Here is a 19,361-nt window from a genome sequence, read left to right as displayed (position 1 = left end):
CCCTGATGTACCCCTGCCTTTTGCCCAATGTGTGCTGGGATAGGCTCCAGCAGATCTCTGTGACCATGAATAGGAATAAATTGGGTATAGACGATGGATGGATGGTTCTATCTTCATTCCTGTATGTCTAGTAGTAGTGAGTGGGGCGACTGAATTTATCTTCTAGAACTTGAAGACGTTTTATTACTCCCCAAGAGACGCTTCATCAGCTTCTTGGAATGTTGAGAAATTCCCCTGTGGATATTCGCACTCACGATAACCATGACATCCTCGTGAAAGTGGAATTCCTTCCAGATTAAACCACAGATCTAGTCGTCACTGCTAATGAGTGTTACAGAATGACCTGGATTACACACTCACACTCAATGTCTTTGGCAGAAATGAAGACGCTGAAAAGCTACTCCAGGAACCGCTATGCTCGCTCGCTTTCTGTGGAGATAGATGGAGATCTCTATGCAGTGGATCTGGATGGTGAATACAGACCAGTCAGCAGCAGGAACCTGAGCCACGCCCAACAGGAAGAGGAGGTGTTCAGCGGGATGGGTCCGACTGCTGAGCCACAGACCAGCAACAGCCTGGCATTGCCCTCAGCTATTAAAGTCACACACAGGTGAGATGCTACATGTGTGTGTGTGTGTGTGTGTGTGTGTGTGGAAGCCATTCTACAGATTTCTTTTCATATGACAGGCTTTGAATTAATGTGAAACTGGCAAGGTAGAGCTAATGTCAGAAAAGATGAAACCACAATTCCAGTCTCCTTAGCTAATTAATCCCAGACAGATCACAATGACCCAGATAGAAAGACCTACATAGACTCACGCCTGCATATTTGGCAGAACTGAAGATGTCAGAACTGAAATTCCTTCTTGCATAGCATTGTTTTAAAAATAAAAGTTGCTTTAAAAAGTTGCTGGACTCCGTGAGATTCTAATAGTGTTAAATGTGACGTCATTGTCTTCTCGCCATATGTCTGTGTGTTATTAGTTTTACTGCTGCATTTACAGCATAATAACCGAATCGTATCAGTCCAAAGATCTTGCAGAAGAGCTTGGATTTGCAATATGCAATATGGGGATGTGCTGTATTTCAGACTTCACTGTGGCACCAAGCTCCGCCTCTTTTTGGTTCAGGAAGGCTTATATTACAACAAATTAACATGTCTTAGGTTAGTAAGTCAACAAGTTGATCTGTTAGAAGGAGGAAAAATGGACAAGCATAAGGATTTGAGCGAGTTTGATGAAGGGCCAAATTGTGATAGCTAGACCACTGGATCAGAGCATCTCCAAAACTGCAGCTCTTGTGGGATGTTCCCGGTCTGCAGTGGTAAGTATCTATCAAAAGTATCATTTAAGTCCTGTAAGATGTGAGATGTGGCTCATGAAGGCCCGAGGAGGCCCCACTGTGCAACTTACAGGACATCTTGGTGCCAGATACCACAGCACACCTTCAGGGATCTAGTGGAGTTCATGCCTTGATGGGTCAGTGCTCTTTGGGCAGCAATAGGGGGACCAACACAATATTAGGCAGGTGGTCATAATGTTATGCCTGATCTGTGTATGTCTGTTTTATTTCCAGGTGTTCCATCCTGGCCAACGATACAGTAAAGTGCGACGTAGGATTGTACAAATCTCTGCAGGCATGGAAAGATCATAAACTCCACATCGACCACGAGGTAGGCAAAAACGTGTGTATTTAACGTACCCTGTCACTTTTCACAAGCATTAGCACACAACTGCAGATTTTTGTGATGAAGATAAAATCCTCACCGCTCAGATCGAGACACTGCAGACGAAGATTAAGAACCTGAGAGAGGTCAGAGGTCACCTGAAGAGGGTGAGGCCTGGAGACTGTGACTGCAGCAAGTACATGTAAGAGTGACCACCGTCAATCATAAAGTTACGCCTGTACCTCGGCCATTAAGGGCTTTATTTTTGGGGGGATAAGATTTGTATTGATGATTCATAAATAAAATGTAAAAGCTAAAATATTGTTTCATTTGTTTGAGTGCATAAACATTACTAGTAATAATAATAATAATAATAATATGCTTGTCCTTGGATATGTTTCAGCTACAAGTCTAAGTTCAAAAGTAAGCTGAGGAAATATAAATCAGACAGTGTGCACCCATTCAGGTGAACAAACACATGTGTATGTGTGTGTGTGTGTTTGTGTGCTTGAGTGCGTATCAGCGGATTTAACATGGTCTCTCTGCAGGAAAGCGCAGGAGAAGGATAAGAAGGCATGGCTGCTGACGGAGCAGAAGCGCAGGAAGAAGCTCAGGAAGATGTTGAAGCGTCTTCGTAACAATGACACATGCAGCATGCCAGGCCTCACCTGCTTCACACATGATAACCAGCACTGGCAGACTGCCCCCTTCTGGACCTGTATGTCACTCACACACACACACACACACACACACAAGTGCACGCATACACACACACACCTGCTGCTTTCATTCTTGAATGCTTTTACCTCTCGTTTATTGGCCATGCTTTGTTGCTTACAGTGGGACCTTTCTGCGCCTGCACCAGCGCCAACAACAACACATACTGGTGTATGAGGACCCTCAATGAGACGCATAACTTCCTGTTCTGCGAGTTCGCTACAGGCTTCCTGGAATACTTTGACCTCAACACAGATCCATACCAGGTCAGAATTTTGGCACTAAATAAAAAGGAAGGTGGAAGCAGAAAAATCGTATCATCCTGTTCTTAAATGTTCGCATTTAGTTATATTTTAAGTGTGAAGCCAGATATTTCATTTAAATGACAAACAAGCATTTTCCTTAGGCATACAACAGCATAATTAATTATTGTTAATATAGCCATTATATAATTATAGAATATACACCAATCAGGCATAACATTATGACCACATGCCTAATATTCTGTTGGTCCCGCCTTTGCTGCCAAAACAGCCCTGACCCATCATGCACTGTGTATTCTGAGACCTTTCTATCAGAACCAGCATTAACTTCTTCAGCAATCTGAGCAACAGTAGCTCGTCTGTTGGATCGGATCACACGGGCCAGCCTTCCCTCCCCATGTGCATCAATGAGCCTTGGCCACACTTGACCCTGTCGCCAGTTCACCACTGTTCCTTCCATGGACCACTTTTGATAGATACTGACCACTGCAGACCGGGAACACCCCACAAGAGCTGCAGTTTTGGAGATGCTCTGAACCAGTCATCTAGCCATCATAATTTGGCCCTCAAATTCTTACACTTGCCAATTTTTCCTACTTATAACACATTGACTTTGAGGACAAATTTGCTGCATATATATTTTACATTTACATTTATCCTGACTTACATTTAGCTCGTATATACAACTGAGCAATTGAGGCTTGGGGGTCTTGCTCTGGGCTCCATTGGTGGGGCCCATTGGTGGCAGATTGGTCATCCTGGGATTCACACTTAATTAGTAGGCCAATGCCCTAACCACTGAACTACCATCTATTATGTGATAAGATGTATTAGCTAATCATAGCTCATTTAATGAAAGTGCGATTCATCCAAATAGAGTGTGTGTTTGTGTGTTTCCAGTTGATCAACGCAGTAAACACACTGGATCGGCACGTTCTGAATCAAATGCACGTACAACTCATGGAGCTGCGAGGTTGCAAGGGCCACAAACAGTGTAACCCCCGCATACGCAATATGGACCTGGGTGAGTCTCACACACACGTTAATGCATGCATACACACTCACACAGATACCTGACTGGCTGGAGTATGTGCTGGAATATTTGCTGTCCGAATTACACACAGCGCCCGTCCTCCATACCTCTGCACCATGGCTAAGGATGGTGCCGAGAGTAGTGTTTCCCACGTCTCCGTCATCCTCATCCTCACATGACCCTGGCCCTGCCTTGCTTTCTGTTCTCTGTTTTCATGCAAACAGACCTTCTCACCTTAAGTATTTGAGCTGCTCTGCTGCTGAAGTCAGGTGTCTGTTATTCGCATCCTGCCCAGATGAATCCCTGATCCTGTGTGTTTCTTTATGACTGTTGATTGTTGTAGCATGCAATGAGAGTAATCAAAATGCAAAAAAAAGAAATAAAAAATCAGTCATACATATTATTTTGCAGGCAGCACGGTGGCTTCATGGTTAGCACTGTTGCCTCACAACAAGAAGGTCCTGGATTCAAATCCCGGGGTCGAACAGGCTGGGGCCTTTCTGTGTGGAGTTGGCTTGTTCTCCCCGTGCCTGCGTGGGTTTACTCCGGGTACTCCGGTTTCCTCCCACAGTCCAAAAACATGTGCATTAGGTTGATTGGTAATTCTAAATTGCCCATAGGAGTGAGTGTATGTGTGTGTGGTTGTTTGTCTATGTGTGGCTCTGCCATGGACTGACGACCTGTCCAGGGTGTACCCCTGCCTTTCGCCCTATTTGCGCTGGGATAGGCTCCAGCAGACCCCCGTGACCCTAGGAATAAGTGGGTATATCTTGCTACATATCTCGCCTACTGAGCGCTGTTTCGGAAACACTGCCATGTTGACATGAACTAAATAATTCTAATCTAAGCTTTAACCTCTATAAGCACTTCTACAAGCAGCAGCTAATATTAGGCTATGCTAGTAGGACGTACACGCTGAATATAATGATTAGCATGTAAATAGGCCAGTCAGCTCATGATTTTCTAAAGGAGTGTATACGTCACTGTCAATTCATCTGTCTTCACGCTCTCTAACTGATGATATCGTCTCTTCTTCAGGAGGCAAAGAGAGAAGCAGCTATGATGAATACAGGTATCTTCGTTAAATGAATTCATGACTTCAGTAGAGTAGAATGACACTAACAGTTTGGTATGACTCAGATTGAGTGTTTGCTACAAACACCATTCTATTAGCCAACAGTTTGCTTGCATTGATGAACACAAAGTGTTTTGATGACCACAACACACCTTAACAATTTTCAAAAAAAAAACAAAAACAGGCTACATATGTTAGATATGTGCCAATTAAAAAATTAAAATAAAGGAGAAGAGCTTTTCTTTAGGTTGAATTTGAATTGGACAGAATCAGAGGTCTGGTTTCCAGAAAGTAGGTGGATTGGCTATACTACATTATCCCTAGGTGTGAATGCTGCTCTGTGATCCAGAGTGTATTCCTAACACACGTCCAGTGTTCCTGGAATAGATACTGACCTTGACCAGGATAAAGTAAATTTAGTATGTTTATATTAGTGTGGGTTTTTTTCAGTCTTCCATTGGACAGACCGTGTGTAGTTGCCACTTTTTGGCTATTAAGTTGTCTTCTCCTTTATTTTAATTCCATAGAGGGCATTACTCTCTCTCTCTCTCTCTCTCTCTCTCTCTCTCTCTTTCTCTCTCTCTCTCTCTATCGTCTTGCATGTTTACTCTGGCTGCTGAGCTGTACATGTTAAAGCATTGCAAGCCTTCTGATTGGCTCTCCTTGGACACCTGCTTGAATTTGGGTGGCAGAGTAACACTGTTTTATCATTGCTTGTGGCATTAGGCAATTTCAGCGTCGCAAATGGCCCAAAATGAGGAAGTCTGCCTCCAAATTGCTGTGAGTTTGGACTGTTCTGCTTCTTCACCTTCCTTCAGGATATGAGACCACTTAAACCACCGCCCAGTCTAAATCATCTTTTCCCTTTCCTCTTATTTGACCTACGTTTCTTTTTTTGTTTTTGACTTGCTTTCCTACCTGCTTGTTTCAGAGAAGGTTTCTTGCTTTGTCTGTCTGCATGAAGTTTATTTATTTATATATACCTGGATTGCTCTTTTGTTTTGAGGCCATTAGCGGGTAGATACTGTACACCGCCTTCATTCATCAACACATCAACAACTCACTTATTACGCCTCTCTGGTTCTGTAGGGGACTGCCTGGGGCATTTACATGCCTTTATTCCTCTCTCTGATCATGTGCCTGGTTTATTTTTCTCATCACTATTTTGCTTCATTTGCTCCATATTGAAACTGTGAACATCAATCCATTTCATTTAAGGCATGTCACTATTATTTACATGTTGCCCTTTTGTACTGAGAACGATACTTTGTCTGATGTCAAACAGCAAATGTGAATTTGTATGTTGCGTGTGTGTGTGTGTGTGTGTGTGATTTACCCACATAGAGGGCAGATTTGGGAAGGATGGGAAGGATAAGTCCCAGGAGGATACAAGCCAATTCCAACCCTTGTACACACTCGACGAGCACGCCTACGATCTCAACCTCAACTTCACCTTGAGCCTGGAGGACTGGGCCCACTTTAGCCGCTCCGTGGACCACACGTACACGTTCCTTAGCAACCATAACCAGCCTTGCCCACATAATCTGGCGGGAGGGGCCAGAGGAAGAGACTGTGCCCTTGTGTCCTCAGCCAGTGGCTCGGCTTCAGTCGTCTACCTTACCACCCTGGCCACTCCTGCTTTGTTGCTGAGGGAGGCGGGGACAGAACTTCTGAGAGAGGCTTTGGGATTGAGAGCGAAGCCACACCCCTCTTCCTCAGCCCCTCCCACTTCTTCTTCGTCTTCTTCTTCTTCTCCTCTTTCCATGCGTTTGCTCTCTTCAAGCTCACATAAGAACAGGGACACTACGGAGGAAAGAGTGAATATGCATATGTGGAGTGGACGAACAGAAGAGGGGAAGAGAGAGGGGGAGGAGGAGGAGGAGGAAGAGGACAGCGACGAAGATGACGAGGGGGAGGTTTTTATTAAGAAACGGACAGGTCGACGGAGGTTCGGCACCGCCCACTGTGACTGCAGCTATTCCCAGGTCTCCGTCTGACTTTCTGTATGGGGCCTGTATGGGTCGTTACCTCGTTCCTCAGAGAAGACTCTTAACCTTCGTACAGAAGTTTACCTCCAGCCTACAACCAACCTCTTTCTCTCCTACCTCTCGTCCTCTCGTTCCGCTTCTTCTGTCCACATCAGTCTTCCGCATCAGCCACAGCCTCCAGGCTCTGTTTCTTTTCAGTCCATATTTTAAGTCTGTCCATTACGATACTAATATTCCAGAGATCGTCGAAAAGAGCACATATCTTCATTGGACATTCGGCAGGTGAGGTTGTCAAGAAATTTGGGACCGAGTTTCGTCTTGTGGATACGTGTACGTGTTTTCTTTTGAGTTCTGTAAATGTGCTGATGGCTGTGTGGTACATCTCTCCTCCTGCACAGCTTCAGCTCATGTGGCACATTCCCCAGTCTCTTTCCATAACTGCCTCAATGTCCAACAACCCTGGCTTACCTCTAGGCCATGTTCTAAGATACTTTGAACCCTTCTGTTCTGTTCTGTTTGACTCTCAATGACCTGTTTTGAATTTCTACACAAAGTTGAACCACCCTAAAAACGATTTTTACGACACTGTCTGTTCTAGGCTCAGCTGAAAATTATTTTTATTTCAGAGATCGCGGTCAGGTCTTTTTCACCTGAGAGTAGCAAGGAGAGAAAAAAATTAGAGCGTGTGTGTGTAAGAACCTTGACATGTGATATTCTTCCTCACACGTGTGTGCATCCCAGACCTGAAACCCCATTAATACTGTTACTAAAGCTGCTGATGAAGATACATTCAAATCAATTTGACCAACAGTAGCTATAAAATCGAAAGGGATTTCGATGTTGACGTGAAAAAGAAGAAAGACAAGAAATGATGGGAAAAGGAAGGAAGCTGTATTGTTCATAATTGACATGGAGATATATATTGTTAAATCATATTGTATTGCTATAAAAATCCAAACATATGGTGTGAGTCAGCAAGAGACTCGTTGTTAAGAAAGGAACAGAACACCAGGGTTAGCGCATTAGCAGCTGTAACATCTGGACAGATGCACACACTGCTGTTATTCCTGCTCTAGTCACTTAAAAAAAAAAAATCTGGTAAATAATTTGGAGAGTGTATGTAGTTGGGTGTAAATTAAAGCACATCATATTTTATATTTTATGTCAATATGATGTTTTTTTTTTTTTGTTGTTGGCTCATTTTGGGGCTGTCTGTGTAAAAAAAAAAGAAAAAAGAAAGAAATGTGGTGTACATCCCTAAAAGGTCATTTCACTCTGTTATTAAAATTCTTAGCGGTTAGAGTGACAACAGTCTCAGGCGTGTGGCTTATCGGTAACAAATGAGCCACTTCAGTCTAAACCTGCCTCTTCATAAACCGGGTGCAACAGGATGTGTTCCATTAATAAGATAAAACATTATTTACTGACACAAATGTGCTTTTTTTCTTAAAAAACAAACAAACAAACAAAAAAAACCATGATGATAAAGGTTTGATGTGATTATCATGTGTGAATTTCCTTTTAACCCAATTCTTCTTAGGTAGGTATTTGTGCTATACATGGTGCTACTAAAGTCTGAGCAACTATATTAAAATGGCAGTATGTATTTGAATGTACGTTTGCAAATGAATATGCTGTAAATGTTAAAGTATATTTTATATGACACACAACAGTCAAGGCCATCAGGCATCCATATATACATATATATATATATATATATATATATATATATATATTTGGCTTTGGATCATGTTAGTGCTTTATCGACTTTCTGTTCAGTCCCTGGTCATTTGTCGACGCTGTTCTGAACGGGAGCGCTCACTCGGATAGACTGGAACTCAGTAAAATACGCCGATGAGATTATTTCTAGGTTATTTGTTTGACGTGAATACTGTTTATGGAGCTGTGTTTCCATCCAAGCCAATTTTTTTGGGAATAGAAATTTCCCATCAAAAACAAACTTTACAGTAACAGTTACATGAATGATCCTGCACTAATACTTACTGAAATAGGAACAAATGATGAGTTAAAGCATGAAGTAATGAAGAGATAACCTTAACTATGACGTGAATGAATTCACGACCACCTTAAGTTAGTACTTGTTTGTTAGTTAATGCATTTATTATCAATCAAACACGCTCTATCCAAGACTTAGAAAATGCTGGTTTTAAATGCATATAGATAATAACGATTGCTAAATGAATTGATGTTTCACCCTTGTGAGTAAAGGAGAGTAGAGCCCCGGGTACGAGTCTCCCAGAGCATCTACAAGTCCTACAGTGAGATTGAATGAGAAATGGATGGAGAACGAAGTATTAATTCAGGTATTAGTGCAGGATTATTCATGTACCGTTCTTGTAAAGTGTAATCAAACAGAGGAATGCAGTAAAATTCTTTGTTAAATAGATCATATGAATACAATATACAATCACCAATCTATTCGGAACAATCATTTATGCAATTATCTAATCATGTGACCACAGCACAACGCAGGAAAGCATGCAGATTCGGGTCAACAGATGGCCTGGTGTGAGTATTTCAGAAACTGCTGGTTTTTCACACAAATTAGTCTTGAAAGTTTATACAGAATGATGCAAAAAAAAACAAAAAAAACAAGGAGCAGTGACTCTGGGGTGAAAAGACCTTGTCGTTGAGAGAGGTCAGAGGTCAGACCAGTTTGAGCTAGGCTACAGTAAGGCAAATAAGCTGTCTTCACAAACCAAGCTTACACTACACACCACGGTTGTCAAGTTTTTGTGCCTCCTGGTGGTCGGGTGGCAGGATCCCGCGCTCTCATCGCCACAGCCCGGGTTTGATTCTCGGGCAGAGAGCTAACCCAGCCACTGAAGAGTTAACTTTCAGTGCTGGGCCCCAAGCCCGAGTTAAATAGGAGGGTTGTGTCAGGAAGGGCATCTGGCATAAAAACCTGTGCCAAATCCCAACATGCGGACCAAATGATCCGCTGTGGCAACCCTGAATAGGGAGCAGCCGAAAGAACAACAACAAGACGGTTGTCGAGTATTTATTTATTTATTTGAATTATCGTAGAATCTTTGTCAGTCTGTGTAAACTTTATAGACTTTTGTGTAAGAAGAGCATCAGTTTATGAAATACTGACACCAGTCTGTTTGGTAAACAAATAGAGACCAATTAAAGGAAAAATCCACATCAAGTGTCTTGGTAAGATTTTGGCCTACCGTAAGCAAACCACAACAGCTTTAGCACACCTTGCTCTAGATCCTACAAGTCCATAAAACTGCTCCAGACAGATTAAGACCATTCTTCCAAATATATATAAATATGTATTCCCTCAGCTGGTGATCGAGAGTCCATGTTACTCAGAAATCTCCCACAAGTATCCAATTGGGTTGAGAAGTTGAACCAGTGACTGTGCACATCATAGCATATGATTTCCAGGATTTTAATATATATGAAGCCATTTACTAACCTACCTAATGCTCAGAATAGGATAAATGTGATCAGTCATAATGACTTGCAGTGACTCTTCTAGCTAAGGGCAGCAAGTGGATCCAAACCATGCTAGCAAGATCTCTCCCCCAGAGCCACCAGGATTCCTTAAAATGGTCAGGTCCATTTTCCTACACTGAAACATAGAAATTTGCACAGTTTTTGAACAGATTTCACTCAGATTTAATTCCTCACTTGGCTGGAAACATGAAGGTATTGAGGAGATTAAGGGTGTGTCTCAATCATCTCGCTAGCTCCCTATGTGTACACAAGTTGGGACACTGATAAGGATTCGGATATGGTTCACTACACACTTAGGACTCCGGTGACGTTTCATAATATTTCCTAATAAATCAGTCACTGGATCATATCACAGATTTAAGTCGTATAAATTTGTTAGCTCAGTGACACATGTTTCTGTCATAGTACCTGAAGCGGTATTGGGGCTTGCGGGTGGATTTTTGGAATCCTCAAACACACTGAGAGTCGATGCTCCCTGTTACAGTGCATTGTGGGGTTTTTTTAGCCAGTGAAAGAGACATTGCTTAAAATTTCTGTCTCCCTGATCAGTTCCCTGACTATACTGAACTAGCGAGCTGATTGAGACACACCCCGAGTCTGCATCCGACAAGCCTCTTAGGATCATACAGTAGCTTTAATGCATTGTTTCTGATCTCACTGATGTCTTTTTATTCTTCTTTCATCACTTCTTTTGACTGAATCCAAAGCCAATATTTTTTGCGCCAGATGTTGTGTCATTACTTCTCCCAGTTCCCAGTTCAATGGAATTCCCTCTGCACTTTCTAAAGGGATTACTGTAATGGACAGACATATTTCACATGACAGACGGTTTGAACATAACAACGCCTTGTACAGTTCTATAGATGAATCATATCTCTATTTTTGTTTCAGTTAACGTGTGGACATTTAATAGCGCTTGGTAGTTGTGAATAAAGTGTTGAATGCCCACATTGTGATTTCTGTAACTATTTTAAGAGATATCTTATTTTTTTCTTTTCTCATAAACTTACTCATACTGCATTTTACTCTATCACACCTCATACAATTTAGAAGGATTTACCCTCGACATTAATGAAGAATGCAGGCTAAAGGGATTAGTTAGCATTTTAACCCTCACATGTGTCCTCACTACTGGTTTAAATGATATATTTGACTTAACTAAAAATAATAATAATAATTCTCGTATTTACATAGCACTTTTCTCATGTTCAAATTTACAAAAATACCCCCCCACACACACACACACACATGAAAAAAGCTCAGAAACAAAACACTAACTAAATGTGGAGATAGAAGTCATTAGTTCTTCTATACAGTTCCTCTCCTTTCTTTATTAAATTCATATCCAATTATATCTTCATACCAGTAATTATTTAATAGTATTTTTTGAACTGTGTATACATGCTTTAGGAAAGATTATGCCGCATTTTCCCTTCTATAAAATCCCCAGGTAATATATCCTGTCCAGAAGATTCCATAGATATATAGATCAGGCGTAACATTATGACCACCTCCATAATATTGTGTTGGTCCCCATTTGGCTGCCAAAACAGCCCTGACCCATCGAGGCATGGATTCCAACTACATCCCTGAAGGTGTGCTGTGGTATCAGGCACCAAGATGTTAGCAGCAGATCCTTTAAGTCCTGTAAGTTGCGAGTTGGGGCCTCCATGGCTCGGACTTGTTTGTCCAGCACATCCCACAGATGCATGATTGGATTGAGATCTGAGGCCAAGTCAACACCTCAAACTCGTCGTTGAGTCATTAAACCATTCCTGAATCATTTTTGCTTTGTGACACGCTGCTGAAAGAGGCCACAGCCCACCTGCTAACAGGTGCCATGATGAGGAGATAATCAGTGTTATTCACTTCACCTCTCAGTGCTCAGAATGGTATGTTTACGGTGTAAATAACTAAATGAAAAATATTTGTACAGAATGTGCAAAATGTTCTTCTCAAGTAAAATATGAGTACGTCGAAATAATATTTAAGTATTTTTTTACTTTAAGCAAAGTATTGAGAACATTCAAACTTTCCTGCTATTACACACATCGACCGGTAGATGTCACCAAAAAGCAGAGCGCGGTGTTCCAGCATGTGGAGCGCGCAGTTATGGATACAGATCAAATAACAAACCGGTCTCTGAGCTCCGTGCGGCGAGGAATAAGAGAGGGCGGGAGGGGAAATAGGAATCCCCCACTCTCTCTCTCTCTCTCTCTCTCTCACACACACACACACACACACACACGTACACACACACTGTCTGCTTTCAGCTCTGCTGGGACAGGGACACACTCAATCCGGAATCCTCGGAGTAGGATCGCTGTATCCGAGACTTGGAGAGAACTTCTTTCACTTCGACTTTTTTCCATACAATGTGAGGAAATGGCCGAGCGAAGGTGAGAGGTTTTACTTCCTTGAAAGGTTTCGTGGACTAATGCTTAAAATGCATAAAGTTACTAGGTTTTTGGTAGCTCGACCTTCCTCGTGCGCTTGTTGGAGTGGACACTTCTTTAAGGTGTTTTTGGGTCGAGGTGCTGGTTAAAGGGTCCAAAAGTAACTAACGCGACCTGAAGTTGTTTAAAGTGGCTCTTGATATAAATATAAATATTTACGTTTGCACCTGGTCCACAAACATCACCCCGGTGCTTAAATGTTCTATAAACACAAATTACACCGTTGTAGTTTCATCTCACCCCCAAATATCTTTTCATACCCGAGTGAAACTTTACATTTGTGCCCATTTTAGTCAAGTGTTCGGTATGATATCTTTGTGTAACCGCTACAATGTGAACCTGCAAAAGAAAGTGAATCGGTTCAGTGATTCGGTTCGTTACGGTTCGATTCGGATTCTGAGTGAGATTCGGTTTAACTTGATTGAGTTGAACTCAACAGACTGCCAGCATTTGGTTTAGTTAGTCTTGTTAAAGCATGTTGCTCATTAATTACATTAGATTCTTTAGTAAATAGAGTAAAACTAGCTTGATGTTAGTTTAGTTTGGTGTAGTTAGTCTTGTTAAAGCATATCACTCATTAATTACATTAGATTCTTTAGTAACTAGGGTAAAACTAGTGTGATAGTTTAGTTTGGGTTAGTTAGTCTTGTTAAAGCATGTTGCTCATTAATGACACTAGATTCTTTAGTAAATAGAGTAAAACTAGCTTGATGTTAGTTTAGTTTAGTCTGGTTAGTCTTGTTAAAGCATATAAGTCATTAATGACACGAGATTCTTTAGTAACTAGAGTAAAGCTGGCATGCTATTAGGTAGCTTAGTTTGGTGTAGTTAGTCTTGTTAAAGCATATTACTCATTAATTACATTATATTTTTTAGAGACTAGAGTAAAACTAGCGTGATGTTAGTTTAGTTTGGTGTAGTTAGTCTTTTTAAAGCATATTACTCATTAATTATACTAGATTCTTTAGTAACTAGAGTAAAACTAGCATGATGTTAGTTAGTTTAGTTTAGTTAGTCTTTTTAAAGCATGTTGCTCATTAAAAACCCTAGATTCCTTAGTAACAAGAGTAAAACTAACATGCTATTAGTAAGCTTAGTTTGGTGTAGCTAGTCTTTTTAAAGCATATTACCCATTAATGACACTAGATTCTTTAGTGACTAGAGTAAAGCTAGCATGATATTAGTTAGCTTAGTTTGGTAAGTCTTGTTAAAGCATATGACTCATTTATGACACTAGATTCTTTAGTAACTAGAGTGAAACTAGCATGCTATTAGTTAGTTAAGACAAAACACACCACAATCCACACAGAGATCTACAGAGTGCTCAGTATCAGTGTGCTGTGTACAGACAGAATGCTCAGGTTGGTGATTTAGGCAAACAAATCAGCCAAACTGAGATGTGTGTGAAACGCGCCGCTCAAGATCAGACATGCTTGTTAGCATGCGGTTTATCATCTTTGCTGGGCTTTTGAACAAGTCCCTCAAGGCACTTAGCCTGCTTGACCTGCTGTGTGTGTGGAGAGGGATGGGGGTGCTTATAATCCTGTTATAGCATCCACAGTGTGTTGCTGAGTGGCCGTATATTTGCAACATAAGAATTTAGTACTGACCCACAGGAGGGACCAAACAGCTGCCTGGACATCTGGGACTAGCAGCTTTGACGTCCAGGCTATTAGATATTGTATATATATAGTGGCCTAATGGAGCAGTAGGTTCAACAACCAGAAAAATATCTAATTCCTTATTGGCTTTCACAAAGAATTCTTTGGTATGTAGGGCTGATTAAATTGCTGTACACACAACCTGCTGCTCTACACACATCCCACTGCACTACACACATCCCACTGCACTATACACCACCCTCTGCTCTACACACATCCAACTGCACTACACACAACCTACCGCAATAGACATTAGAGACATTGCTCTTGTCATGCGGCAGATGTGATGCTGAGTTTCTTCTGAATGCTTCAGTGCTCTGAGCCAATCGCCTGCTCCGTCACTCCAACCTCGTCTTCCAGGTGTCGATGAGTGGATTTCAGCGTCCACTGAAGTTCATTTATCCCTGTCACACAATGTGTCCATTTTAAACCTGTAAAATATTCATTAGGCCATATGGAAGGGTTTGATGGAAGGCTGGCAGAAAGCGGGATAACGTTTCTACTCACTTGTTTTGCAGGTGAGTTATAACATGTTGGACTTGAATTAACATAAAAGCCTAATCATCGGTAGATTTCTGTGGTAAAAACATAGGCCTTTGTGTGGTAACTTACCATCACAGCAACATGTCCTGCTTTATTCCTGACTTCAGATTCAGAACAACAACACACGTCATGTCCAGCTCCTAATTCCACTTGGTACACACTTCATAAAAGAAGGTCCTGGAGTTAGAACCCCGGGGTTCTGTACTTACTAAATAGACCCATTTTTACCCCCCAAAAATGATTCTATTGAGACCCCGTGGAGAGCAATGAAGCTATTACACTATATAGCCAAAAGTTTTGGGATGTCTGCCTTTACATGCACATGAATGTAATATGGAGTTGTAACGTCCTTTGCAGCTATAACAGCTTCAACCCCTCTGGGAAGGCTTTCCACAAGGTTTAGGAGTGTGTTTATGGGAATTTTTGACGATTCCTCTAGAAGCCCATTTGTGAGGTCAGGCACTGATGTTGGACGAGAAGGTCTGGCTCACAGTCTCCACTCTAATTCATCCCAAAGGTGTTCTATCAGGTTGAGGTCAGGACTCAGGTTCAGGTCAGTCAAGGTCCTCCACACCAAACTTACTCAGCCATGTCTTTATGGACCTTGCTTTGTGCACTGGTGCACAGTCATGTTGGAACAGGAAGGGGTCAACCCCAAATCCCCAACAGTTTTGGGGCACCCCTCCACAATGAAGCAAACCATTGTTCAAGTTCTATTTAGATACATCTCTTTTACACTTCCAGACAGAGTTTTGCAGGCATGTAGTAGATTAGTGGTTAAGGTGTTGGACTACTGATTGGAAGGTCGTGAGTTCAAACCCCAGGACTGCCACTGCTGGGCCCCTGAGCAAGGCCCTTAACCCTCAGATAAATGTACGGTGCTGTAAATGTAATGAGTTGAGCAGCCGTCTTATCCATTTACCCCATACACTCCAAGTAAACAGCAACAATACATTTAACGAGCCTTTCTTCCAGTAACGTGGGGGTGAATATTTTCGGCGCAGCTGGCCCAGAGAGCAGATGGATTGTTCCCAGGCTGCAGGCCGCATGTCGCTCTCGACTCGTCTGGTTAAGGCCGAGGTTGCTCCAGTGCTCTTACGCTGTACTTTGTAGTGGCTTGGAAAATGGTGGATTCGGTGCCTTGGCTTGTGGTTGAGCTTTAATTACTAGTTTCCACTTCTGGAGCTTCGCAGACGAAATTACAAATTGCCTCGGCTCTGCTGGGAAAAAAAGAAACGGAAAACCCCAAAACAAATATTTTGTTTGCCAGCTTGCTATACGTAATAAAACTTCTGTATGGAGGGGCGCAGGTGGACCCAGTAGAAAATTTGGAGGAGATTATTCAGTCAAAGCCCTGTTCAGTTCCCATGCGGCGAACGTGAGTACAGAGTAAAAAAGAAGAATCCTGTGCTTCCAATTTTGCCAAATCAATTGCTGACGTTGGATTTAAATGAACACATTATCAGGAGGTGCACTACTCCAATAACCAATCAAATCCTCCCCTTGCTGATTTTTAATGGGAGAAATGGAGCAATAGCAAACCTATACTTTAGCTTTATCTGTCATATGATACGTGTAGAGACATGACTAGATACAAGTGTTAAATATACAGATATCAGGTGAATTCGAGTGTGAAGGATACACAGCACATTTCCCACTCGGCATGCTGGTTTGCTAGGAACACTGTAAAATCTATAAAAGATTTTCTCTAGCCTTGACTTGCAGATCATATTTGCCATGAAAACAAAGCACAGATCCACAACGGTTGCACACCAGGATGTGCTAGAACGAAAGTACAGCCTTTTTTCTGGACTAGGCATTTAAAGGAGCCTTGGACGTCGTTGTTTTATATCGTAAATGATCGTCACTTCTCACATTCAAAGCGTTATGGGTAAAGTCAAGAAGAAGTCGAGAAGATCAAGATGAAGAAGTCATTATTATATGCCTCCACGATCAATATTTGCGAGGTGAACAGAGCTGTCTATAGCCGGAAGGTGTTGTGAAAGTGTTCGTAATTCATTATTCATATGTAAATAGACGCAGATGGACAAGTCGTCATCAACTAAAGCAGTGACACAGAGATGTCCACTGTGCTACTTCAGGCTCACTGTTAAATTTAGGCCTGTGATTACTGGCTGGAAAAAAGTGCAGTGTGTGTGTGTGTGTGTGGTGAAAATAGCTTAATGTAGGCTGCTTTATGACATGTAAAGGATAACTATATGTGAATGGGGAAGGCCAAGCATCTTTCACACACACAGACACACACACACACACATGGTCTGTCCTGCCTTTTCCCTTTCCGGCACCAAACCCAAAAAAAGATTCTTCATGGGGACCGACCAAATGTTCAAAACGTCCCCCCCAATCCACACACACACAGTAGGCTCTCTGTCCTACCTTTTCCTGTCTGTCCACTCTAGAATGCTCCAGATTGTTCCACTGTGTGGAAAGGTGTGTCTCTTTTATCTGAGTTTGGCTAGAGTCTCTCTCTCTCTTTCTCTTTCTCCCTCTACTCGACCTGAGCAAACACTGATGCATGACAATGACATGCTTTTATAACTCTGCTGTTTGCCTTGGCGTGGTGGCCCTTTAAATGGAGTTTTATTTGTTAGTTCGTGTGTTCGCTGGTTTGAGGTTGCTTGTTGCCTCGGAAACGACGGTTATGAACTTGAACATGTGTGTATGTGTTCATGAGCACAGCTATGATGCGTACACACACACACACACTGGCGATGTGAGCTGCTGCAGATTATGCCGACTGTAGGCTCGGGCTGAAAAGCTCCATTGTGGCCTCCGCTGCAGCTGAAGCTTTGTTCACATGCAAATCGCATGCAGGCGGTTCGCGTGCATTTGCAAGCCATTCCTTAAAATTTGGGCTGCATGTTGTGTGCCACGTAATGGGTGTGCTTTACACACTCACAGCAACAGCTGCTTTTGTGTGTCTGTGTGTGTGAGACATGGGTCTGACCGTGTCAGTGACGAAAGCAATGAATACCTGAGGAACTTTATCTGAAATATTTTCTGTAAGGAATGATGACTCACGCCTTGCGTCCCAGTTTGTCTGCTATCTGTCCTAAATAGTATCCGAGATCAGAAATAGTATGTCCCATTACAGCTATAACAGCTTCAACTCTTCTGGGAAGGTTTTCCACAAGGTTTAGGAGTGTGTTTATGGGAATTTTTGACCATTCCTTTAGAAGCACATTTGTGAGGTCAGGCACTGATGTCAGACGAGAAGGCCTGGCTCTCAGTCTCCGCTCTAATTCATCCCAAAGGTGTTCTGTCGGGTTGAGGTCAGGACTCTGTGCAGGCCAGTCAAGTTCCTCCACACCAAACTCACTCATCCATGTCTTTATGGACCTTGCTTTGTGCACTGGTGTGCAGTCATGTTGGAACAGGAAGGGGTCATCCCCACAAAATTAGGAACAGGAAATTGTCCAAAATGTCTTGGTATGCTGAAGCATTAAGAGTTCCTTTAACTAGAACTAAGCGGCCAAGCCCAACCCCTGAAAAATACCACCTGAATTCAATGATTTGGAGGGGTGTCCCAAAACTTTTGGCAATATATTCTTCCGGAGTCATTCTCTTTAACCTAGAATTCATCTCGATGGATTGAGACACAATCTGCACTTTGTGCCAAACGTCCGCTTCTGTTAGGTTCCTTAAGCACTACTGACGGGAATACTGTGTATGTTTTGTTGCTCGTACGTACACGTGTGGGCAGGAGACGGTCAAAGGTGGACCCAGATAAGCTAAACCTGGATGAACTAGTAGGAGAGAGATTTATTTTAGGGTTTATTCTAGTTCTTGATGTCGGTGTAATGAATATCATTATAGTACAGTCACGCTAAAGGGCAGCATGGTAATAGCATCACTGGAGACTATGATTTTAAACATAGTTCCCAGCATATGGAAAATAGCAGCTTGTGGGATGTGTTTTGCCGGATGAGTCGCACACCTCATGACACTGTTCTGTGATAGTAAACAGGCTGCATTGTCACATATACAGGTACAGTCTAGTAAAGTTTTCTGAGCTTGTTAGGAAGCTCAGGTCAGAACACACCTCAGGGCTGAAATTATACAGCTCTTGGCCCTACTTAGTGTGAATTTATTGAGTAGTGGACATCCGGCTGTCATCCTGGGTCAGGTTCTAAGCTTTGATCGCAGTAAAATGATAAAAGACCAAATTATTTATTTTTTATTATTACTATTGTACTGAGCAGGTTTTCAGGACAGCGGACACACAAAGCACCCTCACATGTTCAGGGATCCTCTGAGTACAAGCGTAAATAACAGATTAATAGTCACGGACTCAAGTGACCATTTTGTCTCGCTCACCCCCTTTCAGTAACTGCTTTGTCCTCATCGGGGTCACGGTGGACTATCCTGGGAACACAGGACCTGAGGGCGGAACACTGCCTGGTTGAGATGGCCAGGCCATCGCAGGCCAAAGAGTTTTGGCTGGAATAA

The 19,361-nt window shown here is 42.2% G+C and overlaps 2 protein-coding genes across 10 annotated transcripts in view; both read left to right on the top strand.

The window, feature by feature from the left end:
• The window catches only part of sulf2b (sulfatase 2b), a 141,925-nt gene extending 130,746 nt beyond the window's left edge, over positions 1 to 11,179 (top strand). For 3 of the 8 annotated variants that reach the window (XM_058409210.1, XM_058409209.1, XM_058409211.1), the window contains 8 exons: positions 379 to 610; positions 1,576 to 1,684; positions 1,774 to 1,868; positions 2,070 to 2,132; positions 2,215 to 2,384; positions 2,507 to 2,649; positions 3,547 to 3,670; positions 6,099 to 11,179. In XM_058409210.1, coding sequence (XP_058265193.1) covers positions 379 to 610; positions 1,576 to 1,684; positions 1,774 to 1,868; positions 2,070 to 2,132; positions 2,215 to 2,384; positions 2,507 to 2,649; positions 3,547 to 3,670; positions 6,099 to 6,751 — 1,589 coding nt within the window. In that variant the 3' untranslated portion in view covers positions 6,752 to 11,179. Of the gene's footprint in view, positions 1 to 378; positions 611 to 1,575; positions 1,685 to 1,773; positions 1,869 to 2,069; positions 2,133 to 2,214; positions 2,385 to 2,506; positions 2,650 to 3,546; positions 3,671 to 4,717; positions 4,752 to 5,480; positions 5,535 to 6,098 lie in introns of all 8 variants that reach the window. The other 5 variants (XM_058409215.1, XM_058409213.1, XM_058409216.1 and 2 more) reach the window with 5 other exon arrangements.
• Positions 11,180 to 12,464: 1,285 nt separating this feature from the next.
• arhgap46b (Rho GTPase activating protein 46b) overlaps positions 12,465 to 19,361 on the top strand; it is a 68,705-nt gene continuing 61,808 nt past the window's right edge. Inside the window, exon 1 of one of the 2 annotated variants that reach the window (XM_058409525.1) lies at positions 12,465 to 12,630. In XM_058409525.1, the coding sequence (XP_058265508.1) occupies positions 12,617 to 12,630 (14 nt within the window). In that variant the 5' untranslated portion in view covers positions 12,465 to 12,616. The remainder of the gene's footprint in view (positions 12,631 to 19,361) is intronic. The other variant, XM_058409526.1, reaches the window with a different exon arrangement.

The sequence above is a fragment of the Hemibagrus wyckioides genome, linkage group LG15 (assembly GCF_019097595.1).
Source record: "Hemibagrus wyckioides isolate EC202008001 linkage group LG15, SWU_Hwy_1.0, whole genome shotgun sequence".
Lineage (NCBI taxonomy): Eukaryota > Metazoa > Chordata > Actinopteri > Siluriformes > Bagridae > Hemibagrus > Hemibagrus wyckioides.
The sequence above is the reverse complement of the archived record's forward strand: the minus strand, read 5'-3'. Positions and strand labels throughout refer to the sequence as shown.